Source organism: Oryza brachyantha, chromosome 3 (genome assembly GCF_000231095.2).
Source record: "Oryza brachyantha chromosome 3, ObraRS2, whole genome shotgun sequence".
In the NCBI taxonomy this organism is placed as follows: Eukaryota; Viridiplantae; Streptophyta; class Magnoliopsida; order Poales; family Poaceae; genus Oryza; species Oryza brachyantha.
This window is the reverse complement of record NC_023165.2, coordinates 14,828,509-14,854,098: the sequence shown is the minus strand read 5'-3', so window position 1 is coordinate 14,854,098 and position 25,590 is coordinate 14,828,509. Positions and strand designations below refer to the sequence as shown.

The following is a 25,590-nucleotide window of genomic DNA, read 5'->3' as shown; positions in this document are numbered from 1 at the left end:
GCTCTCAACAGAGGCACTGCTGCTAGCTGCAAAATGCTCGATTATGTCTAGGTATGAGCCATCCCTCCCCTAGCTCCTTCCACATGCCAACCCTACTTGGTACCCAATCTGCCGACTGCAAAAGAAATCAGCGCCCACTTTGGTTCATGCCATCCCTAAACTTGGCTGCCCTGGTATACAATGTTGTTAATTTGTTGCTTCATCCTTTTTGTGATGAGATTATATGTAATTTGCTAATTATACACATGAAAGCTGGATAGCTACGTAGAATCAATATTCTGAAACAACATCTTTGGTTTGTAATATTATGAATAAGTTTTCTAGGGTATTGTAAAAAACTATGTTCCGATATCATATATAGCTACGTTATGCCATTTTTCATTGTTCTGATATCAAGTTATATACTTTGGATTTCATTTTAATCTGCTCATTTCCAAACGTACACATGTAGATGATTTTAAATGATAATTAATGAGTTAATTAATACATAATTTTTGGCCATCAGCATCTAGCTCTCATTATTTCATATCTTCTGTTCAATAGATGGAGGGAGTGATTGTTTGACTTTTTCATGGGAAAAACCTAACGACATATTTGCAGACTAAAAAAATTTATGAATAAATCTTTTATATATGTATTCTTAGAGATCTAAAAGTCAATGTTGAAAAATAAACTATAGTGAAGATATGCCCAACTTGTAATTTCTAACCAAAAAAAGGGAAGGTGCTCTATGGGGCATATATTGTTCTGAACTGGAAATGTTTGATCTTTGGTCACTCACTGCTTTAATACCTAGCCATGCAACCTTAACTTTGTCACTTGGATATGTATATTTGCTTGTGAATTGGTGTTTCAATATTTGAAAGCAATGTAAACTACTCTTCAATGTTCTAACATGAGACTGCGATCAATTTAAATGCTTTTACAACTACAAATATTGTCGATTGACGTACTAGCTGCATTTTGGCTGTAAATGTTGAGAGCCTGCAGTTATGCATTTTGTCATTTTTCTCTTTTTGTGTAAGATCACACTGTAGTAGATATAATATCAAAATTTTGATTCATTTAGTTCATCTTAGAAAAAGCATGCACACATTAATATATTTACAATCGCCCGTCCCCATCTTTTCGATTTTGCTTACGCTTATAAACAAAATTTTAAATTGTCAACATTAAATTTAGAGGTGATTTTGGAGTTTTTTTCATCGTATTTTATTTTCTAGCCTTGGCTTCTAGAGCACTAAATATACATACATACATTTTTTTATTTGTAAATATGTTATTTGGGTTTTCCTTGAAAAAGCGAAAAGATGACCACCTATATGTTTGCTACAACTTCAGACATTTATGGAGGTGCAAAAAGTGTATGAAAAGAATTGATATGCATTTTAGTAAAATTACATTGCCCCAATATGTACACCATTTTTTTAATAATTTTTGTTACTAAATACCATCACTGTAGCATTAGTACGGGCACTGAACTAGTTAGAAATAACAAGTCAGCTCGATCTGGCTCGCAAGCTGCTCACGAGCCTTAACGAGCTAGACCAACTGGCATGCCATGACCCAATAGCCTATAGTGCATAGACGCATGGTTCATAATAAATAGGTCCATTTTTTGTGGAAGGTCTATTGGCCCAATAGTTAGTACATCATGTAAAAACCTTAATTCCCATCCCAAACATGATTGTGCCTCTGTTCCGTCTCGGAATGCATGTGTGGTGTGTTCAGTGCTTCACGACTTCACCCTATGATTTGTTAGTTCAAACTTTGATATTTAGATACAATTGCATATGCTTTGCATATTTGAACTAAAACTTTGTTTATATAACCTATTCAGTGGCGGATCCACCACCGGGGCTCCCCTAGCCTCTCTGCGTCATTGAAGCCCTGCTTAGCCCTCGCAACAAAATTTTTGGTATTACTGAAGAGAAGGATGGGCTAGAAGCAATTCTCTTTCGTCCAGCCCCTCCTAATATTTTTTCTGGATCCGCCACTGAACCTATTGGAAAATTGTTTGGGTAAGCTTTTCATGCATTGGCTCATGAGCCTAACGAGCTAGCTTGAGATTTACACCGAGCCAAACCGAGTTGGGTTTTTAGCTCGTTACGATAACGAGCTGAGCTGAACCAGCTCGTTATCTTAACGAGCCAAGCCAAGCTGGCTCGCTATCCAGCTCTAAGCATAATATTATTTGATTAGAGCACGTTAATTCTCAACATTAGTACTATATGATGGTTAACATGGTAAAACAGGCCATTGAATGTGTTATTTATGTTTCTTAACTATATTTCCATGCCTACCCGCACAAGTATATTCATTCTACTTTCACCCTATCTTTTCACTTTTGCTTATACTTATAAGCTAAAATTTGAATTTTTAACCTTAAATTTGGAGTTGTTTGAGGGGTGAAAATTTTTCACCGTAGTTTATTTTACAACCTTAGCTTTTAGGTCATTAACAATACATATATAAATGTTTTATTCATAAATTATGTTTTGGTAATGTTCTAGTCATAAAAAGGTTGAGATTGATCTATCAAATGTTACTAATGTTCCCTTGGAATTAAGAAGAAATATATGGTTGCTTGCAGAAGCTCTATGTTTATTGAAAAGCATGTTGCATAGGGTGTCCAATGATGGGCTGCTAAGACATCACTCCAACTCAGTGAAGCCATATTTGAAGGAAGCAAACAAAAAGGGCTTCAGTGGTCTCTTTCCATGTTAGATCCTCTTGCTTTCCTAAATGAGCCCCAAGTTCATTGATATGCATAATATTGTTCATATCATGATAAATGTTCAACACCGCTAAAAAGACAACTACTATTTACATGCTTCCTTGGGAGGATAATCCATACATTCCTATTCAAAACAAGAATTCTATTGAGGCAATATTCTTATCGGCAATTGCTAGGCCTAGATACAACGAAAAAGGTTTATGCACTTTTGATGTCTAGATAAGCGTGTGACCTTTCACTAGACAGGTAGTGCAACTTCATAATACATGCATATTAACTTACCGATGTGATCTATTTCCTACTTGTGGGCCTAACTTGCTTGATGTATTATTAGGAGCCTACACAAAGGACAAACCATAACAGACCAAGGGAGACTCTAGTCACCAAGGCTATTAAAGTTGATCGAGATACTATGAGATCATATTTGATATCTAAAGTCCTACATGTCATTATATCATGTTGGCCTCAAGAAGATGCACACAATACTATATGGATTCAACAAGACAACACCCCCTCTCATGTTCGAGTGGATGATCCACAATTTGCCCATGCAGTAGCCCAAACAGGATTTGACTTTTGTCTTATGTACTAGTCTCCTAGTTCCACATATATGAACGTCCTAGATCTTTGGTTCTTTGCATCTCTCCAATCTTTAACATATAAAAGGATAGCTAGGAATATGGATGAGCTAATAGAGAATGTTCGGCAGGAATTTCAGGCCTACGACGATAAGAAACTCAATTGGGTGTTCCTAACACTACAATCTTGCTTGTTGTAGGTAATGAAAGTTGGTGATGGAAATGGATACAAGATTCCTCATATGAGAAAAGAGATGCTAGAGCGCCTTCAAGGCATTCTTTCTAATACCCTTAGTTTTGATCGTCAGCTATATGATCATGTAAGATTAGCATTAGGCAATTAATTGTGCTATATGATCATGTAAGATCAGCTTTTGGACTTCCAGATTGTCTATATGATCCTATCATATCAACATTAGGGAACTAATTCTGCTATAACTTCCTTTTATATGTCTTGTTATACATTAATAGTTGTTATCATTTTTTAATATATAAAATTTTTACCAATTAAATATAATAAGATGACTACTTGATTAGCAAATACTCGTACAAAGAAATGAATAGCGGAGTACTTGTTATTATTTCGCATTGTCATAGTTTTGTAATTTCATATTGTATTGGTTTGATCTCACCATATGCAACTTCAATATGATTTGATAGGCTCACAGTCGAAGCATATGTAATTGTTCCTAATTTCATACACTTTAAAGTTATATACATCATGATAAGTTCATTTACCACCATTCATAACCACAATTACACATACTACCATAATTACACATATTACAATAGTTATGTGTACTTAAATGTCAATACAGTACCAAAGGTTGGTCTACTTCAACATGATATGCTACAATTCATAACCACTTAACCTTATATTTACTACCATCATAACAAATACTTGTAGATAGCACCATAAGTTTACCTACTTTAATACAGTTACATAATCACCTAACCATTCATAAACACCTAGCCAACATATAATTTGAGCATTCATATAAATTTTCTACACTTCAAACACTCTAAAGAGTCAAGACTTCAAAACATCTAGAAATTTTCTTACTGGTTTTTCTAAGCTCTTAGGGTCTTGTAACAGATCTTCTAGGCTACTATCATTATATGGATCCTACGCATAACCACCAATGTCTATGCCAACATCATCGTCACATGCCTTTAACTCATCGCTGCTCGCCTCCTCAATGTTTCCCCTCACCTCATTGATGTTGGTTCCCCCATGCATGCCTTCTCCTTAGATAGGGGCATGTGATCTATATATAATGTGTGTGTGGACCATATTATATGATAATGATATACTGTTTCAAATTCGAAAGTTTTAAATACATAGGAGTTGATAAGATTACAATGGAAACATGCAACTTTGGTTCAAATATTATAAATATGATTGAAATTGTGAATTGTTGCTGAAAGATCTAACTGCAATGGGCAAGAGCCTAAATCAACTAAACAATTCATGGAGTACGGAAAATAAATAGCTCACGATATTGCATTGCTCTTGAATGGAACAATAATTGATGAACGTCTATTGCTTAGTATGACTCCAAAATTATCTGGTTGTTATAGATGCTTAAGATGCACCCTAGGTTAATAACTAAACAAAATTGAACACCTTATCATGAACCAAGAGGTGTGAGCTTCCAGGCTAAGCTAATAAAGTTAGCTTGTTTTAAAACATTTGCAAGGGAACCTCTGCAATTGTTGTTGCCACTGGCAATCTTTAGCTCCTGCTAGTGATGTCTTGCCCATTCTTTTTAGTCAAGTACAAATAATTTTAATAGTTCTTAGCTAGATCTTTATCAAGCTTGTGTTCCAATGCTTCACAAATGCAGTAGGGAATCATGTGGGAGACATACCTTCGTTTGTAGGATGGATCGTAGAACAAATCATCGGAGACACTTTTCCACGCATCCCGCAACTAATGACGTCCTCCATGGCTGTTGCCCCTTGTGTGTCAGACATGTTGCCTTGCCATACTCAAATGGCACCACACAACTGAGCGGCCTTCACTCATCACCGCTAACGCCTGTTGGATTTGAATCGCAAGTTGGCATGCCTTCTCGACCTCCACAACCGTCTCTCTTAAAAGAACCTTAAACATGCATGTTGTCGCCATGACCCCTCCATCCGCTAGAGCTGCCACCTACATGCTATCTGCAGGGCACAACGCTCCATCCTCATTGATGCCACTACATTCCCATCAACTGGAGCTGTCATCTGCATCGGATTTTGCAGCTTGTAACCCTCCATCATCTCTTTCACCACCACCACCGCATCCAAGCCCCTTTCATCTGCTGAAGTTGCTGCTGAATCAAATTTGTTAGCTCGTGACCCTTCACCATTGATGTCGATGCCACCACTGCGTTCGAGCCCATCCATTCGTCGGAGCCCGCACATACACCATCGTCGTTGCTGCTGTCACATCTGAGCCACCGCGTTGTGTTGAATGCAACAACCAATGGGGATGAGTGAGATGGAGGGGAAGAGACGTGTTGGGAGGAGGAGGGGGGATGGAGGGAGAGGGAGAGGGAGAGGGAGGGGCAGAGCAAGGATGGATCTGAAGATCCATGAGGTGCTTTATCTCCATTTGCTTTGTGAGGGGATGAAGAGAGAGGTAGTAGTAGTACGAGAGATTTGGTGGTTGTTTGGATCCAGAGACTTTTTTTAGTCTCTTGTCACATCGGATGTTTGAAGGTTAATTAGGAGTATTAAATATAGACTGATAACAAAACTAATTGCATAAATAAAGGCTATTTTATTAGATAAATTTTTAAGCCTAATTAATCCACAATTAGTAAATGTTTACTGTAGCATCACATGCGCTAATCATGGACTAATTAGGCTCAATAGATTCGTCTCGCGAATTAGTCCAGAGTATGAGGTGTGTTTTATTAATAGTCTATATTTAATACTTCTAATTAGTGTTCGAACATTTGATGTGACAGGGACTAAAAAAGTCAGAGGAAAACAAACAGGGTCTTATGTTCTGTGTGAAAGGAACGAGAGGGATGTGTGAACAGATGGAGAAAGAGGTTTGTTGGTCTTTCAATGGGATCGGTCTTCAGTAGACGAGACTCCTGATCTATTGGTACCGCTTAAAAGCTCTGATTGTTCCTTGTTTTTATGTATGCAAATTGGTTTTTTGTGGGACAAGCTATGCACTCCAAAAAATGGTTTTTTGCGGGATGGAGGGAGTATTAATACAACACAGTAGACTTCTTATCCAAAGGGCTTACCTATAGAAAAAATTAAGACAAACTTTCAAATGTAACTATAGTTGTAACTACAGCAGTTACATTCCAAATATAAAAAATTTGATACTAAATGTGAAACATCGTAGTGTAGTACAATAAATCTAAACATGTCCCATCGGCATCGAGTGTCAAAATTACCATGTAGGCCACGTTCTAATGGGAACAAGGAAAGAAAAATCTCTAGAGCAGAGCCCCAATCCTCACCATCCTGCATGTGCACCACCCATATTCTCACCAATCTTGAAGCACCACAAACAAGTAAAGCAATTTAGATTTTTTTTTCTTCAGCGCATGCTCTGCCCTAACCGCATCTCGACGTGTGGTCACCCCTGGCTGAGCCGCTTGCCCACAGCAGCGCGCGGAAGGCCTTCTACACTCTTGGTGACGACCGCTACCTGGGCGTACGCGTGTACTCGTTTACGTCCCTCGTTCCTCGAAGCCATTCGCCCTTCCAGCCATCAATGTGTGTGTAGTTCACGCCCTTCCGCCGTCACCGTCAACGCAAATGAATCCCCGTGCGACGGCACCTTCACCGATGTTGCTTCCTGCCTATCCACTGATTAACCTCCGACGCCCCCAATCTGCATGACGTTGACACTAAGTACAACGATACATCACTAGCCCATCGTTCTGCTACCATACAACACGACAACGACTTTAAGAAGATCGATAGCAACCATGGATCAATGACCATGCATATCCAGTTTACTCTTTGGGCATTAAGATACAAGACACAAAGCTCCAAAGAAAAATGTACTAGAAAATAATGATACGAGTTCGTAGACAGCCATGAGAATACGATGAGTATATGCTGAAAAAAATCTAAATTACCGTAGTTATTTGTGGTGTTTCGATTGATGAGAATACGGGTGATGCTCATCGAGAGAATCTAAATTACCGTAGTTATTTGTGGTGTTTCGATTGATGAGAATACAGGTGATGCTCATCGAGAGAGGTGCCTCACATGGCGAGGATTGATGCTTTGCTCTGGAGAATTTTTTTTCACATGAACCACAACGTGACGTGGCTAGCCAGTACTAGCAGCGATGGATGCGAGAGTCCGAATGTTTGATTGGAAAAACAACCACTATACTATACTACTCCACCGGCGTAATTGTATTCTAACATTGGCCATATTCGTTGCCCCTCTAAGTTAACTTATCTTTCTGGTTTTTCACGCGTATCCTTTCCGAACTGCTAAACGGTGTATTTTTTACAAAATTTTCTATAAAAAACTTATTTTAAAAAATCATATTAATCTATTTTATATTTTTTAATAATTAATTATATACTAATTTATTATTACGTTTTTCGTGTCGGGTCAGATCAAAGTTACTTACTGCTCTCGGACGAACACGGACATATAATAGTAATAAGCAAGAAAGAGTGAGAGGTCGGATCCGATCCACCGGTGTTGGCGTCGTCCCTCCCCTCCGCTGTCCCTGATACCCACCCACCATCCATGGCCACCGCACGGGCGCCGGAGGAAGAACACCAGATGAGGAAGAAGCTCGTCATCGACACCGACCCGGGAATCGGTCCGCCCCTCCTCCTCCTCCTCCTCCTCCTCATCTCTTCTTTGCGCTCTTGTTTAATTCCGCTCGCTCTACCGACCTTTTGAGTGGCTGACGGCGCACGCGTGCGCGCGCACAGATGACGCCATGGCCATCTTCGTGGCGCTGAGGTCGCCGGAGCTGGAGCTGCTGGGCCTCACCACCATCTTCGGCAACGTCTACACCACCCTCGCCACCCGCAATGCCCTCCACCTGGTTCCGAGATCCCATCCCCACTCGTTTCTGCATCATCATCATCTAATTAAACTCGTATTGATTCCATTTGATCTGATATACTACTACTAAATTTCAGCTGGAGGCTGTTGGGAGGACTGACATCCCCGTCGCGGAGGGATCCCATGTCACAGTCAAGGTCTCACAATTACAATCTGGCTATTCTTTCTGCAGCTATCTATAATCTCGAGGAACTGTATATACTATTTTGCAACGCAATATGAAATTGAAGTCATTAGGAATAACTAATAACTACTACCTCTGTTTCATATTATAAGACTTTCTAGTCTTACCTAAATTTATTCATTGATGAATGTATACAATTTATATATGTGTTTATATATGTGTCTAGATTCATTATCATCCATATGGAGCTAGGCAAGACTAGAAAGTCTTACATTATAAAACGGAGCGAGTAGTACATATGTACCTTAGCGGAGGGGTGTGTAAATTTAATTAACTAGTAGTAATAGTACAATTCAGTTTAGTTTGTCTGCTGCATCCTAGTAGTAGCTAGCAAGTCATCTCTTATTTAATTTCCTTATCCCGTGTCACAAAGAAAGCCACCAAGCTACGGATTGCGAGCTTTGTTCATGGTTCGGATGGCCTGGGGAATCAGAACTTCCCACCACCAGCTGGGAGGCCTGTAGATCAATCGGCGGCCGCCTTTCTTGTCGAGCAGGCAAATTTGTACCCTGGACAAGTTACTGTGGTTGCCCTTGGTCCACTTACTAACCTTGCTTTGGTATGCTTTTCTTTCCTCTATATAGGTGCTTGTACACCTTTTATTTATTTTAAGAAAAACAGTGTAAACTATTTACATGTCTCATTTCCTAGGCTATCGAACTTGATCCTTCTTTCCCAAAGAAGATAGGGCAGATTGTGATCCTTGGTGGTGCATATTCAGTTAATGGAAATGTCAACCCTGCAGCTGAGGCAAATGTGAGGGAGGTTCTATTCTTTCTATGAAACATTTTCTATTCCTTTCTTGTAACGTTACTATTTTAAGAATTCATGGTCTTGCCTACCTGATGGAATATGTTTATATGAACAGATATTTGGTGACCCTGACGCAGCTGATACAGTTTTCACCTCCGGTGCTGATATTTTGGCCGTGGGAATAAATATAACACACCAAGTAGTTCTTTCTGGTAATTTCTGGTCTGCTTGCATTTAGATCTATGACTATGACTTTCATTTTCTTCTAACTTCTTTATTTCCAATACCTTGCTATTTCACGGGACAGATCAATAGTTCGATGCTGTTATTAGCAACAGTAAGCATGCAAGCTAACTGCTTATATTTCGGCAGTGAACAGTTTTCTTGTGTAGCAGCAACATTGTAATTATTGCTTGGTAGTATCATTTGCATGGATAAATACCATGTCAGCTTGATTCTACAGGCTAGTTAGAAGTTGCATGCATTGGTACTTTAGTACAGCACAAGAACTTACCTCATCGCTGCAGATGCTGACAGGGAAAAGCTTGAACAGTCTGATAGCAAATATGCCCGGTACTTGAGCAAGATATTGGGTCTTTATTATGATTATCACAGGGATGCTTACTTTACAAAAGGTCAGTACCTATCATTTCTCAAGTAAGTCGTTGAGAAAAAAAAAAAAAAGGCTGCACGGCAATCTGTATAGTTACTTGAAGAGGGGATAGATCAAACACTGAACAATTGTCCTAAACAGATATTAGTGAGTAGTGACAGAAATTATATGTTGAAAATTTCAGGAGTGTATCTCCATGATCCAACAGCACTTCTTGCTGCAGTAGATCCATCGTTGATGACTTACACAGAAGGTGTCGTGAGAGTGCAAACGGTTGGCATCACAAAGGGTCTCACAGTTTTTGACAATACCAAGAAAAGGTTAGGTATCTACCGTTGTTGCTGCAGTTCTTGTCTAAAGTCTATATGAATAATCTTAGTGCCAAACTGTCAATATATCCACTGCAAAATGTGATTAGCTCTAGACATCTAGCTGTTGTAACAATCTGAGTCTTGTTTCATTGTACCATATTTATATTGATACCCCCATCTTTTCACTTCTGCTTATATTTATAAGCTAAAATTTGAATTTTCAATCTTAAATTTGGAGTTGATTTTAGGGTTTCTTCGCCAAAGTTTTATTTTCCATTCTTATCTTTTAGATCATTAAGAATACGTATATAAAAGTTTTATTCATAAATTATTTTTCGGTTACAAATATGTCGCCAAACAATCACCTATGACTGACTCAGACGCTGCAGGTATGGTGAGATAACGCCGTGGAGTGGTAAGCCGACCGTGAAGGTTGCTGTGACCGTTGATGCTCCTGCCGTTGTGGAGCTGATCATGCAGAGGCTTACGACGGATGATTAGTAGCAGCAAGCAAGAAGTCAACGAAAACACTATGCTGCCGCAATGCTCCTGCTACCTGTTGGGATAATGTGGTTCTTCACTTTGTCTGGTTGAACCTTTGCAGTACTAGAGCATCCTCAACAGCTCATCTAAATTTGGTCATCTATATTTTCATTTGGATGATCATCTAAAACACTTTTATTCTTTATATCTCTTTATACTCCAGCAGATCATCTATATATCATTCTCTATATTTATTTGGAGGATTGGAGAGAGAACATCTAAATATAGAGTTTCTCTCTCCTAATATGGATGACATCCAAAAATAGATGATGAGATAGATGTTCTGCTGGAGCTAAACTTTTACTCTTCATACTCTATTTCTAGAATGGAGGATAGAATGGATAAACTTTTACTCTTCGTACTCTATTTCTAGAATAAAAGATAGAATGGATGAGCTGATGGGATACTCTTAAAGAAGAAACAGTGTTGCATATCCTCATTCTGACTAGTACATACCAAGTTAATTTAATATTACGTATAACTGATTCAGCAGTTCATAGTCCATCTCAATTTTCAATGCGCTACTGATACTGAGCGTAGTTGCTAACTGTGATCACAAGTTCAGAACTACTGTATTTCACGTATGGATCATCTGTGTTGGAATGTACTAATGCAGAGGTGTACATTTGCGGACATTAATTAGCCCATTCTATCCACCGTCAAATCTACCGGCATGTTTGGGGGAGCTTCTCTCAGCTGCAGCTTATTTCTGCCAGAACTTGTCCCACGACCCATAACTTATAGAAAATAAACTAAAGAATCCAGAAGCTAGGTTTAGGAGTTTTTTTAGATTCTCAGAAGCTGGCTATCAAACAACTACTTTTCAGAATCTAAATCTTTCCAAATAGGCCCTAAGACTGATTTACTGATTACTAGTAAGATGGATGCCACAGTAAAACTCCTCCCACAGAAGGCACTACAGTTTCTGAACCAGTAACTGCATCAGTGTTGACACAACATTCTACTGCTGTACTACTGCAAACTCCCAATTACTGTCCAAACAGCCCCTCTCTGCATTACTGCAGATGATCGGGATCAGTATTTCACAATTTAAATTCCTCATCATAACTATTTCACATACCTTTCCGGCTTTCCGGCATAACTATTTCTGAAAACAATCAATCAGGAAGCTATATTCTTGTCAGAATCACATTCCTCTTCAACAATAAATCATTTGAAGTTGCACGGTAGACCCGACAGCTTAATTTTGGGCCTATCTTCTAAACTCCGTAAAAGCCATGTGAAGTTAGGCATGCTTCATGTTGATATGGATATGGCCAGAATTCATACTACCAAAATTGTCTATTGCAATTATTCTGCATCAAAGTCGAAAATACACCTTTGAGGCTTTGAGCTCCTCCTACTGCAATTTTCGTGCCAAACGTAAAAAATAAGATACATCATTTGAAAAAAAGCATCCTTCATCAATTCAAGGGACCCATTCACTAACACTCAAGTTCACAGCATAAAGCAGCACGAACATGCCCCTTTTAACAGTTCATATTAAGCAAGGGAGCAAGTCCCCACCCCAATGAGTTTTAGATAGCAGAAAAAAATCAATGAACTTAATAGCAGTGCTCCATTCCACATACTTGGGATGATCAGGATGATGTCCATCCAGCATAACACGACTTGCTTCACATATCGAATGATGAATGATGAGTTGGATTTTTACAACTCGAGAGTACAAGCGCACTCGTTGTATCCTCTCACTCCTCAAATATCAACTGAATAGTTATAAGAAATTCTAACAAAAATGACAACATTTATACACAAGACAAAGCAAAAATAGTATGAAGCAACATCTACATACAAGACAAGAGTCAATTTATTTTGTCATTTCATCTTCCATGGCAATATGGCATGAAACTGTACGCCTGAGGTACGACCCTACAAATTCTGACGAACTGCAACTCTATAACAGAAGACTCGAGCATGAACATGCTTTGTTTCTACAATGTCATTTTATGAGTAAAATGGCAGCAAAAGCATTGTTATGCAAAAGTTAATAGTGGCATAATTTAATCGAACTTATTCCTATGTTACAGCATATTAATAGAATGAAACATTATTCCATAGACAGCATAAACACAAACTAAATCGTTATGTGCCTCCAAAACACAAAGTCATTTAACACAGTATATCATCAACTGCAACTCCAGTTGAAACTTCTAGGCTTTTCTATCCACAAGTTGTAGCAGCTACCAATTGTGTCCATCATTATACTCTTTACTGCAGTGTTCACAAGAAAATTTCGCTGGTGCGGTATACCTGAAACAATTAATATAAATCATAAATTAGATTAACCATTTAACCTAGAACTATGGTTGCCTACTCAATCTGTAAGATATATGAAGGCACAACCAGTTCAGCGTGACCATTTACTTAAATGTTTCGTAAGCATCAATCAAAAAGTTGACTGCAATGACGATACTTCTAAAGCAAAACCTAATGTTTCGTGACCATTTAACCTAGACTGAAGTATGGTCATTTTATGGTAACAGATGTTTGATCTGGCACAAAAAACTCACCATTGACAAAAACAAAATTAGCACCAAATCATCAATATAAGTAAGGTGCAGAACCTAATGCCCCCCTCCCCTTTAAACCTTGTCATTAAGGTTAAGGCTACAATACAGCCTATCATCTGGCCCTTCAGTTAATGAAGATTTCAAGAGTAATACTTCTAAGGTAGCTTACAAATGAAAAGTATCGCTTCACCTGCAAAGGGCAAAGAAGCGCCAGGACTCTGCTCATGTGCTTTTAAAGTTGCCAATACCATCTTATGCATAACTACCACAACTCCACAGGTTGTATTGGCCTTCTGGAGAGTCAAGAATGGTGTTGTTTGCGCTAAAATATTGTGTCATGGGCCTTATTCTGCATCAAAACCTAAAAGCCGCCTCAAATACTCCAATTGCTCAAATTCACCTTCGAGCTTCTCCCACTGCAATTGTTGTGTAAAACAGAAGATATGTCATACAACAATAATAAACATCATCTACTCAAGGGACCCATAAAATCCACTAACACCTACTACAGCATAATGCAACACAAATATGTCCCTTTAAACAGATAAGAGCACAGAGACAGTTTTAAACAGATAGCAGTACAAGTATAGAAACAAATGCATGGTGTTCTCCAGCAAATGAGCATATGTTGATGATTTTTAGTGGTAGATTCTAGTCTCTAGATGATTGCATATGGTACTTTCATAAGACTGTATAGTAAAATCACCGCCAAACTATAGAGTAAATTTAGATCAATAATTACTAGTCCTCATTTCCCAACTCTGACTAACCTCTTGATGAGATAAAGAAACTAGGTGCCATCCAGCAGCAGTAATATAGCGTTGTTTAAATGCTGTATGGCCTAATGGTGTACCTGAAAATTAAGAACAAATGTAACATTAGTTTCTCCTTTGCCACTTCAGAAGGATAACAAAGAAAAAATGTTATTGTATGGATATACAACAAATGGCACATAAGGATTAAATGTAACAAAATGGAGCAAGTTGTACCTAAATTTCTTGAAAAATGTGATGGCCCGTCTATCTCAAATGCCAGCTTCTCATCAATCAACACCGCATCAACAGTGTAGCCATCAACTGTATACTCTCTAATCCATTCATGCCCTGTACTACGTAAGAGACGCCCAACCTCCTTTTGAAACGAGGAGGTTATCTTCTGATTGAACCGTTTGCTCCTTCCAGCTTTTGTTAATTTCTCTTCAAGATCACCTCGTAAGCACATATCAAGATGCGGGTATTCAAGCTTCAAAGACTGATTCGCAAGATAAACTTGTGAAACAAACACCATATCTTCTCTATACTGATCTGAGATTTTCTGCTCTTCAATTTGACTTAGAGTTTTCCAGATAACTGAGAAGAACTGACGGTCCATTTGGCCTAAAACAGCATAGGACCAAGCAATATTTCCAATCTGTTCTCGGGTAAAGTTCAGAGCATAGCCATTGCTACTGTTTTTCAGGCTAGAAGCTTCTCCAGCCATGCTCTGCCGCATGCCAGGCACTATATCACACAAATAGCAATCGAAACCAGGAGCATCCTGGCCAGCAGTATCAAGTACATCAAGAAGAGGATAGGGACACTCATTAAGAGAAGCACATCCCCACAAGAACTGAGCAAGCTCCTGCTCCTTGAAGGTGTACACTAGTTCTGTTGCTCTCTGGGTCAATGCCGAGAAAAGGTCCGGTGCTGAGTGGCGCATGGAAGCAAATGATCCAGCTATATTAGCAACATTCTGTGCATTGAAGTTGTCGACCTTGGTGATAGCCACTTGGGCAATCCTATCCATCTCCGGGAAGTAGAGCAGGTCACCCCCAATCTTGGACAAGGCCCAGGAGATGTTGGAAACACCCTGCGGTGAGCATTCTGGCAGGGCCACCATTGCCAGCCCCACGAGCATGGACATGTCCCTGTTGCGTGCAAAGGCGAGCCGGTGCGTCTGTGTCATGGACACGGTCTCCATGTTCTTGGCGATGCGGTGGAGCGCGGTGGCGATGTTGAGCGGCGTGAGCGGGGAGGGGCTGAGGCCTTTGGCTACAGCTGCGACCACCTCCGCGGTGAGCACGAGCACCTCCTCGGCGGTGCGAGCCTCGACGATGGACCTGTTCAGGGACACCTCCTTGGTCCTGTTGGACGGCCCGGCGCCGGCAGCTGAGAAGCCGGAGAGCGTCTGGATAAACTGCTCCCTGTTCCTCTGGCGCTTTTCGTCGAACATGCCGTCTGCGAACTGCGCGACCCTGAGCTCGAGGTCATCCAGTTCACCCCCCGCAGCCAGAAGAGACTCCAGATCATCGGCTTCCTCCTCGTCCTCGTCCTCCTCGTCAACGTCGCGAGGAGGCTTGAGCTCGGCGGCCTTCTGCTGCTTGTTACTTTTCTCGTTCTTGCTGGCTTTCTTCTTCGCCTTGTTCTTCTTCTTCTTCTTGGGCGAGGCCACCATCTTCTGGAGCGAGGGCGAGAGGCCCCGCGCCTCGATGGAGCGTAGAGCGGAGCGGCGCGCGCGGACGCACCAATCATTGCTCTCGGCGGGGAGAGCGAGGTCGAGGTCCGCCTCCGCATCCGTCCCGCCCCCGGCCTCCGCCTCCGCTCCCAAGAAGTCGAGCTGCCACTGCGGCGTGGCGCGGCAACGGCACGCGAGGGGCCCGAGCCTGCTGGGCTTCCGTAAAGCAGCAACAGCAGCAGCAGGGAGCCTGAAGACGGAGGAGGCGATGTTGGCGACGCCGACGCCACCCCCGCCTCGGGCGAGGGGAGGAGCAGGAGGAGGGAGGAGGAGAGCGACTTCCATTGCTCCTCCTTCGCCGGCGGCGACCACCGCGACGGTGGATAGGGGATAACACAAATTCTGGCCTTCCTTCGATAGATAAGGGGTCGTTCACAAAGGGAAATAATGGGGTGTGATGGTAAATTTTTCGAGACATTTTTCTCCTGTTATGTTCAATGGAATAGGAAAATTTGAAAATCAGATTTTGTTTATTTTAATAATGGAAACATGTGAGTATTATAAACTTGATAATATCGATTGATACTATCTAATACTATCCTTAGCCCATCCTAGAGGCTTGTTACAACGGGGAGACCATTGTGACCTAGCGAGAATATGTGGCTTCCGCGCGGCGCCTCTAGCTTCATTAATTATGACATGCAAGTTGGGGTTAGACTTAACAAAAAAAATACTACACTTGTCTCTTATATCACTGTCACCAATTTCAACGCCAGCGAACCTAACTGCTAGCAACCTAGGATGGCAACAAGCTACAAGTGAGCGATAGAGTGAGTCGGTGGTGGAGTAGGCAGAGAATGACCGACATGGAGACCTTAGACCTCCGAGTAATCACTTTCCCTTTTTCTTTTGGATTTATGATATAAATAAATGAATAAATTTTATACTTACAATATATGGGTAACACACGTACGTGTTGTAACATAAATATAACCAATATGGCAGGATATTTATTATGTGTATGATCATTTATGTTCTCGGTAGGCCCATCCATTGAAAAATATTAATAATGTTATATCAAATTATAAAAAATAATTGTGGAACATATATCTTCACTTGTAGAAAATAAAATCTTAAAGGGCTTCCATTTCTCATCTTTTTTTTTTCTGCATCATCGGTCGGAATGCAAGATCTCATGTGGATTTTTGCATCTCCGGATGGATTTTGATATACGTAGAAGTTGAATGAATTTTGAGCAAGGGACGACTGACAAAAATGAAAGTAATTCAAGAGGGAAAAAGCTGAAAACTTCTTTCGAATGGAGTCAAGTTTTTTTTAAAAAAAAATTCTATGTATAGATTAATTTTAGTTTCTCCGGTGAAAAGCACAAGCAGATTCATCACTATCCACATGAATTTATTAAAAATAAAAAGATGTTATAACCTAAAACAAAAACAAAGGTAATACTCATTGAACAAGGTGGAGTAAGGCCACATTCTTACCCTATCGGTCTCATTTTTCACGTGTACGCTTCTCGAACTGCTAAACGGAGTATTTTTTATAAAAAATTTTCTATAGAAAAGTTGTTTTAAAAAATCATATTAATCTATTTTATATTTTTTTAATAATTAATAATTAATTAAACATGTACTAAACTATTAGTATGTTTTTCGTATCGGTGTAAGTTAAGGGTGTGTTTGGATGACAGGATATGAATGGATATGCTTTGGCCACCCGATTTTTAGATATATTTGGTTATTAGACGATAGAAGGATATAATAGCACATTAGAGAATATTAATGCTGGATGGAGAGTTACAGCCGCCCGCCCGGACTAAGCGAGCATAGGCCTCCTTCGCGTCACTCTCCCGTGCGAGACCGGACAAAGCAAGAAAGCAGAGGCGGCAACCGGCGCGGGAGCAAGGGCGGCGGCCGGTGGGGGAGCGGGCGCGGCGGCCGGCGCGGGAGCCGCGGCCGCGCTCGAGCTGGGGTGGCGAACGACGTCGAGCGACCAGGGGCAGCGCAGGCGCGGGAGCAGGAGCGGCGGCTGGCGTCGAGCGAGGTGGGGCGACGGCCGGCGCGGGAGCCGCGACCGTCGTCGAGCAAGCTGGGGCGGCGCTCGGCGCGGGGGTGGCGGCCAACGCGAGAGCCGGCGCGGGACCGTTGTCGGCGAGCGGCGTCGAGCAGGGACGGCGACCAGGGAGCGGTGCCGGTGATGGGTCGACGACGATGGATCTACGACGATGACGATGACTCGGTGCTGATGTGCTTTTTTCTTTTTTCTTTCTTTTTTTCCTTTCATGTACTGTATGATTTTTTTTACTTCATTTTGATCTCTTTTCGTTGCATGCTATTAGAATTGCTATTAGAATCGATAAAGTCAGATTGCTTTGAAGAGAGAAATGTTGTTTGTTTTGGGTATTGTCACCAAAGGTAACTATAACAACTATCCATCGTACCAAACAAAAAACTGATTCAACATATCTCCTTCTTATCTCTTTAACCAAAAAAAATGAATTACCATATCTCAAAACATGGATGGTCATAATGACCATGAACCAAACGTACCCTAACTTATCCCGCTCCCACGAACGCAGCCTAAGACTCGTTGAACTCCTTTTGAAGTAAGCTATTTATAAATAATTTAGAATGGTTTTCCCTTCCAAAATAAGCATAAATTTAGCACGTCTACTCATTGTTAGTGAAGTAGTAGACGAGAAATCATTGATAAAGATTTTTCATTTGAATCATGAAGAAAAACAAAAAAGTTTTCTTATAGTATAGTTATTTAAAAATAGATAGAGTCTTGACTCTATACAAAGGTAAGATATATGTCCTACACATTAGACCATGGGGGCTTTATATTTTCTTCTGAGATGATGATTATCTGCCTGTCTCACAACGTATTTATATAAAAAAATTATGAATAAAAATTATATATATATATTCTTAGCTATAAAAAAGCTAAAACTTAAAAAATAAACTTTAGCTAAAAACACTAACCATCAACTCTAAATTTAAAATTTAAGGCTAAAAATTTAAATTTTAGATTATAAACATAAAAATTTAAATTTTAGGTAAACATAAGCAAATAGGTAACAGCGTTCGTTCTTTTCCTGTGTCATTCCTCCTCCGATAACAAGCTTATGTTTGGAGTTGATTGTTAGTGTTTTTCGCCATGCAAAAATTACTAGGATTGTGCACAACCAAATTCCATTAGTTCCACAGAGGTAAAGAACATCTCCCAAGGTTTACGAACCCCGCCCATTTGTTATAAGTTCTATTGATCGTAACCTTTGCCGGTTGGAACTGAAAAATGACACGTCACGTTTTCATTTCAGTGATTCAGGCGCTAGAAAAAAAACTGGCATCGCAGGCATAATCCATAGACATTTTTTACCAGGACTAGTGAGACAGTGCATTAGGAGTTCATAAAAAACATAGCGCAGTATCACAACTAGATGCATCAACTTTCAATTCTCAGAGCCAACAAAGATTGAGCATGTTCTAATACAAAACTGCAAATAAACTGTAGCCAACTCAACCACCAAACATGACAGGCAGTAAGGGTAAAAGATCCATTGATCTGTTCAGGGGGCAACAGCAACTCGTCCAGCGACTTGGTCAAGATCGCGCCTTCCCTGGGAGGTGATGAGCCTTCCACTGCAGTTGATAAGCACAAGACAAAAATTAGCGCACAATCATCATTATAACATGAGATATGCCTAGGAAAAAAGCAAGAGGACTTGTTATTACCCCTTGGGGTCAACATCAATGATGCCCATATTCTTCAGCTGCTGCAGGATGTTGCGTGAAATAGCGCCACTGCTCTTGCAGAAGTGCGGCGGGCGTGCGCCATTCCTCTGGCGGCCACCGTATATCTTCTGGAAGCCACCCACACCAATACCCTGCCTCAGGTAGATCTTCCTTGCCATCGAGGCTATAGAACACAAGCCAAAAGGTCATAGTTACATCAACAGTGCTAATAGTCAGGCATTCAATTTGATGAACACGAATGGTGTAAAATAAGGGTACTCACCAGCCCTTGTGTAGTACCAGTCCGGATCATAAGGAGGGAGCTCCTTGAACCTCGCAGTCTTCACGATGTCAACCCACTCAGGGAGCTCCATCTAAAATAGAATTTTAATTGTCAAACTAAGAACAATGCACGCAGACAGTAACATATAAAGGCTTCAGTGAATGTCAATGGACAAGGAACATATATTGTCCAATCCAAGTTGTCCTATGCAATTGGATAGTGACACCAAGCACTAATCCTGGTCTGGTTTTAGTTGTCTATCAAAAGCACTTACTGAAACCCTACATTGTGATACAAGATTACAATTGACATAAAACTAAACATAACAAATAACTCCAGCAATTCGTGACCAGCGCAAATTATGAGCATATAATGACTAACTTGCAACATTTTTAGGAATGCTTAACCTAAAATAAACCACATATTTACCACAAGCAACATGAAGATCAACTCAACAGATCGTGAAAATAGGGTTGTATAGAACCACAACGAAACTGCTCACAACTGACTACGATTTCAAATCAGAGCCGAGATCTCATTCTAGTCTCATCCACATAGCCTAATCATCAAAATCTACACAGTGCAGGAAAACAAAGACTTGAACAGTAAATGAAACAGGTGGTAAGTGGTAACGTCGTTCCTCCTGCAAATTACTAGGCGCATCTCCAGACAAAGCTACACTAAGAAGCCCGCATCATGGAACGAATAGGTCGAATGGTTGCTCCTAAACCGCACTTCGCACAGGCAAACTGGTTGCATCCGCACACGCTTATCAGCACCAAATCCACCAATAGGTGCGACCACACCCATGATCCACCAAGAACCGGTCCCCTAGCAGAGTTGGATACGCGTGGAACGAAGTAAGGAGGGAGGGGTGGAGGCGGGGAGCGGCCGTTACCTTGCCGGAGCGCTTGAGGTGGGCGGAGTAGGCCTTGACGAACTCGTGAGGGTTCACGTCCTTCACCGTCCTCGCCGTCGAATCCGCCATCCTGCCGCCGCCGCAGCCGCCGTCGTGGGGACGAGAGGAAAGGGGGGAGCGAGTTGCGCGGCTGCTGAGGGCTAGGGTTTTGCGGAGGAGCGGGTGGGAGTGGCTTTATAGCAGCGGGGGGCTTGGTTGCGGGCCGTCCGATGGTGGATGGACGGCCGAGATGCGCTTAGCGGGCGGAGTTAGGGTTCGCGGATGGGTTGGTTGGGCTAGAGGGGGTGTAAGTAGGCCGAGTTGGGCCCTGATTGATTCCTTGAGATTATGTACTTTACGGCCCATATATAAGGGGGATTTATTAATTTCTAGAGGGGAAAAAACAGAAACACGTCATCTTTAGTCACAATGCAATTGCTCTTTACATTTTCTCTAATCATAAGACATTTGCCCTTCATTTTATCCAGCGTCAACAAAATAAAGGGACAACGTTCTTACTCTTCTTTCAGACTATAATATTGATTTTACCCTTTTTAGGTTTTCGTAATTACCCTTACTTTTTTAACCAAATGAACTATGTCCTTTTTTTATGGAAGTTAGGACCGTTAGTTGTGAGATGTAATCAGTAAAAACAAATAAAAGAATTAATTTCTGAAATTCTAAAGGACAATTTTGCCCCTGGCACAACTAGAGAGAAAGAGGAACAGCTGAAGTGGCATTTTGCAAAATTTCAGGGCTACGAGGCGGTCGCGGCGTCGGCAACAGGCGTTCGCGGCATCGGCGGTAGCCGGGAGGGGCTTGCGCGTCTGCGACGGGCGGGGGGGCGATCGCGGCGTCGGCGGGAGGCGGTCGCGGCGTCGGCGGCAGGCGCGCGCGGCGTCGGGTGCTGCCGGGAGGGGCTCACGCGTCGGCGGCGGCCAGGAGGGGCTCCCGCATCGGCGGCGGGTGGGAGGTGGTCGTGGTGTCGACGGCGAGCGCTCACGCATCGGCGACGGCCGGGAGGATCTTGCAGCGCCGGCACCGGCTGGGACGACGAGGACTGGGCAGGGGAGGGGCTCGCGGCGGCACCGATGGCTAGGTCGCCTTCGGCGGCGGCGCTAACGCCAACGCCGCCACCTCGCCGACCACCTTTGCTCCCTTCCCATCCCCTTGCCCAGTCGCTCCGGCTGTGGCCGCCTCCATCGTATCTCGCTTCCGGAGTCGCCGTACTTGCTCGGGTTAATGGCCAAAATACCACCAGTAAAGTAAATGGGCACTCTTCGTAACGCCATTAGTAAAATGGTCACTCTCCAAAATACCACCAGTAAACATGACAATCATGCCAAAACACCAAAATTCACATATTAGACTGTTTTAAATGAAAACTGATATTAAAAGTGACCATTCTACCCCTAAGCCTCTTCCTCCCTTCCAACCTACCGGCGGCGGCAGCAGTAGGAGGGAGCCTACCCCGCCCCGGGAGCTCAGTAAAATTAGAGACAATTTCTTTTTCTTTTCTTTTCCCTCATTTCTTTCTTCTTTTTTCCCTTTTCTTTTCTCTTTTCCTTTTTATTTTTCTTTTCTCCCTGGCCGAACTCCTCCTCCCCCTGTCACACCTCCTCTCTCCCCCTCCACCTAGTACGATCTCCACCTCTCTCACGGTAAAATCAATTCCTAATCTATTAGGACTCAATTTCTTATCCCTTTGAAATTTTATCTTTTTCCTTTTTAATAGAAGATGAATTCCTAGATTTATCTCTAGCTCTCTCCTATAAATAGACCCCCAAGCCCCCACTTTTCCCCCTTTTTAGCCATGTTGCACCCACGCCGTCGCTCTGCTTCGCTGGCGTTGTCTCCCCTGCGTCCCTGCTGGCGTTGTCTCCCCTGCGTCCCTGCTGCTCCCTGTTCGTAGCATGTCGCCGGCTAGTTTTCTCCTCCGAATCTCAGGTTCGCATATATTTTATTCGTGCGAATCAATCTAAATTCATCTACCGTTTAATTGTTTAGGTTTCCTAGCCGAACAGCGCAGAACAGCAGCAATCCGTCGCTGATCTCTCCACCAAATCTTAGGTTCGCGTATGTTTTACTCATGCGAATCAATCTATTTTTGATCTACTGTGTAATTGCTTAGATTTTCTAATCTATTAGCTAGCATGAGATCATCTACAGTGCGGAGTCCAATTTCGTACGTGTACATTGATTTTACGCTAAAGTTGTTTAGTTTCAGTTTAGCGAATCGTTAAATCTCGATTTAACGGGTCGTTAAATCCCGTCGCTGTTCCGCTAACAGTTCATAGGTTCGCGTTCCAGTTCTGATTCGCCGTACGAATCTTTGATTTGTGCACGATTTGGTTCTATTATGCGAATACTGTGATGTTTGCAAATTTCCCGAGCCGCGGCCCAACCCGCGCTCAAAGTCTCCACCACCTTCCTTAGCCCACTCCTCATTTTCCCTCTCCTCCCGACCAGCAGGCCGCCGGCCCAGCCAGCCAGCCTAGTCCCTCTGCTCCAGCCTGTCTCCTCCCATGCCCTCCTTTCCTCCCTCTCTGGGTTGGCCCAGTCCTTTTCCCGGCCCAGCTTGCCCCTTCCTCTCTAATTTTCCCGCCGGGGCCGAACAGGCTGCAGCCCAAACGCCTGCTCGCCCCGGAGTCTACCTGACCTCCCCCTCTCTCGGCCGCCGGCAGGTGGGGCCCACCTATCGGAGGCGTCTCCCTCCCCTGTTCGCGCCGCGCGTCGGCATCGTCGCCGCCGTGGTCGTGTGCCGCTCGGCCACCGCCCTTCGCATCCTCCCCGTCTTCGTCTCGCCGTTCCGCCTCGCCGTGGCCGTCACCACCACGTCACGCGCCGCTAGCCGCGCCCGTCCCATTGGCCTGCCACCATGTCCTCTTGCCGTGCCGCCCCACGCTCGCGCGCCGTGGCCATCGTTCCCCCTGCATTGTCGTGCTTGTGGCGCGTCTGCGTCGCTTCGCAGCGCCGAGCCAGCGCCGCATCGCACTGAGCCCGCCACGCCGTTGCGCCGTTGCGCTGTTACGCACTGTGCCGCCGCGTGCCCGTCGTCCTCCTCCTACCGCTTCGTGCCTCTGCTGGTCACGCCCGTTGCGCCGCCCCGCTCTGCCGTCCTGGACGTGCCGCGCCCTCGCGTCCGCACGCCTGCCCACCGCGTCGCGCCATGCTTCGCCTCTGCTTGCACCACTACCTCGCGTCACCGCCGTGTCGCTGTGGCCGCGCCAAGGTGTCACCGCGCCGCTGTCGCGTCCCAATCGCCTTGCCGCCTCGTTGCGCCACGCCGCCGCCACGTCACCTCCACCCACGCACAATAGCCGCTCCGCATCCCCCGGTCGCGCCTTCGCTCGCAACGGTCCCTGCCGATCTCGATGCTCTCGCGCCTCCCGCTTTCATCGCGCCATGTCTGCCCCACGCGCACTAACCACCTCCCCACCCTACGCGTCGGCCGCCACCGATAAATCCCCACCACCTGGCGTCGTCGCTTCCCTTCGCTCCTCTCTCGCGATCTCCTCGCGCCGCCGCCGAGCTCCTCCACCGCTCGTCGCGGCCGAGCACTGTCCTCATCACGCCACCTCCTCGGTAGCGGTAGCTATCGCCGGCCGTCGTTCAACACCCTCCACCGGATGCCGCCACCGTCGGTCGGCATCGCCACCTCGCCGCGCCGACCCAGCTCGACTCCGCCGTGCCGCCGCCGCGCCCAAGTTTCGACGCCGCCGATCGATCTCATGTGCCACCGCCGCTCTCGCTCACCGCCGTCCGTCGCCGCGTGTGCCACCGCCTCACCGACGCGCCCCCCACCTTTGCCGCCGCCGGTGAGCAACTCCTCTCCTCTCTACCCCTCTCTTTCCTCTTTGCCGTCGCCGGGCTCCGCGTGCCGTCGGCAGGCGCCAGGGGCCGCGCGCCGCCGGCGCCTGGTCACCGCCCGACGTCGTTGCCGCCACGCCGTCGTTTTACCGCCCTCGCCTTCCCGCGTCGCCGCCTCGCTACATCCCCCTCATCCTCCTCCGTGCACGCGTCGCTGGCCGTCACCGCCATGCGTAGCGTTCAGTCGTCGCCGCCCCGGCCGTCGTTGTTCCCACCGCCGGCCCTCACTGTGCGCCACTCCCTTTCGTCGTCACCGGTCGTCACCGTCGCCTGTCACCGCGATGCGCCGTCACCGCCTCCCCAGCCAAACGCCGCATCCCATCTCCCTCCCTCTCTGCTTCCTCTCTCTGACTGGCGGGACCCACCTGTCGGTCTCCCTCTCTCTCGCCTCCCCGTGGCCCCACCTGGCAGCCGCCCGCCACTCCTCCTTTCTCTCCTCCCCTCGGGCCCATGCTGTCTGAGGCTGTCCCCTCTCTCCCCTCAAGTCATTGCCAAGTGGACCCCGGATGTCAGCATTTCCTCTCTCCTCTCTTGCGCAATAAATCCATTAAGGTTTTCTGTTTAGTTTAAAAACACAGTTAATCTTCTAAAATCCATAACTAATTCATCTAGTCTCTGTTTTAGTCCATTCAAGTTTCATTAAATCTGGAAAAATGCCAAGAATCCATTAAAAATAGTTTCGTTCTCTGTTTCAGTAGTTTTATAGTCTGTTTTTGCTTGTTTTTCCTTGTTTGTTGTAGGTTTTGACCCCGTCGAAGCGTCATTCGTTCTCGAAGTCATCGCCAAAGTTACTCGTGGGTCTAAGCAAGGCAAGTGGCACCCTTCTTTGATCATAATGAACCTATGTTTATAAAATTCCCTGCTTTACAGTTAAACATGCATTGTTTTATGTAAATCTATTTATTTTATTTATCTATTGGGCAATTACCTTTGTATTCGTTAGTTCCCACTCATTATTATTGTTATCCCAGGGTTAATTTGACTAGAAATTGGCTTAGGCTATGCTTAGTCATGCTTAGTTCAACTAGCTCACCTACTATTAT

The 25,590-nt window shown here is 43.7% G+C and overlaps 3 protein-coding genes and 1 pseudogene across 4 annotated transcripts; 1 reads left to right on the top strand and 3 right to left on the bottom strand.

Annotated features, from left to right (window-relative positions):
- Positions 1 to 2,664: 2,664 nt before the first annotated feature.
- Positions 2,665 to 5,463, bottom strand: LOC107303771 (annotated as a pseudogene).
- Positions 5,464 to 7,970: 2,507 nt separating this feature from the next.
- Positions 7,971 to 10,927, top strand: LOC102722758 (probable uridine nucleosidase 2). Of its 2 annotated transcripts, none has more exons than XM_015834759.2 (9): positions 7,971 to 8,122; positions 8,238 to 8,353; positions 8,451 to 8,510; positions 8,931 to 9,116; positions 9,209 to 9,313; positions 9,426 to 9,522; positions 9,838 to 9,945; positions 10,108 to 10,243; positions 10,624 to 10,927. In XM_015834759.2, the coding sequence occupies exons 1-9, from the start codon at positions 8,047 to 8,049 to the stop codon at positions 10,733 to 10,735; spliced, it is 996 nt and encodes a 331-aa protein (XP_015690245.1). In that variant the 5' UTR covers positions 7,971 to 8,046; the 3' UTR covers positions 10,736 to 10,927. The 2 variants fall into 2 exon arrangements, with proteins under 2 accessions (XP_015690245.1, XP_015690244.1); XM_015834758.2 differs by having other exon boundaries at positions 9,209 to 9,322.
- Positions 10,928 to 12,599: 1,672 nt separating this feature from the next.
- On the bottom strand, positions 12,600 to 16,151 carry LOC102700878 (RAP domain-containing protein, chloroplastic). The gene is made up of 4 exons (XM_006650143.3): positions 14,298 to 16,151; positions 14,079 to 14,161; positions 13,499 to 13,724; positions 12,600 to 13,048 (listed from the first exon to the last, which is right to left on the bottom strand). The coding sequence occupies exons 1-3, from the start codon at positions 16,084 to 16,086 to the stop codon at positions 13,653 to 13,655; spliced, it is 1,944 nt and encodes a 647-aa protein (XP_006650206.2). The 5' UTR covers positions 16,087 to 16,151; the 3' UTR covers positions 12,600 to 13,048; positions 13,499 to 13,652.
- Positions 16,152 to 19,093: 2,942 nt separating this feature from the next.
- On the bottom strand, positions 19,094 to 20,842 carry LOC102700604 (40S ribosomal protein S19). The gene is made up of 4 exons (XM_006650142.2): positions 20,678 to 20,842; positions 19,780 to 19,870; positions 19,497 to 19,680; positions 19,094 to 19,403 (listed from the first exon to the last, which is right to left on the bottom strand). Exons 1-4 carry the CDS (start codon positions 20,765 to 20,767, stop codon positions 19,331 to 19,333), a joined length of 438 nt encoding a protein of 145 aa, XP_006650205.1. The 5' UTR covers positions 20,768 to 20,842; the 3' UTR covers positions 19,094 to 19,330.
- Positions 20,843 to 25,590: the final 4,748 nt, after the last annotated feature.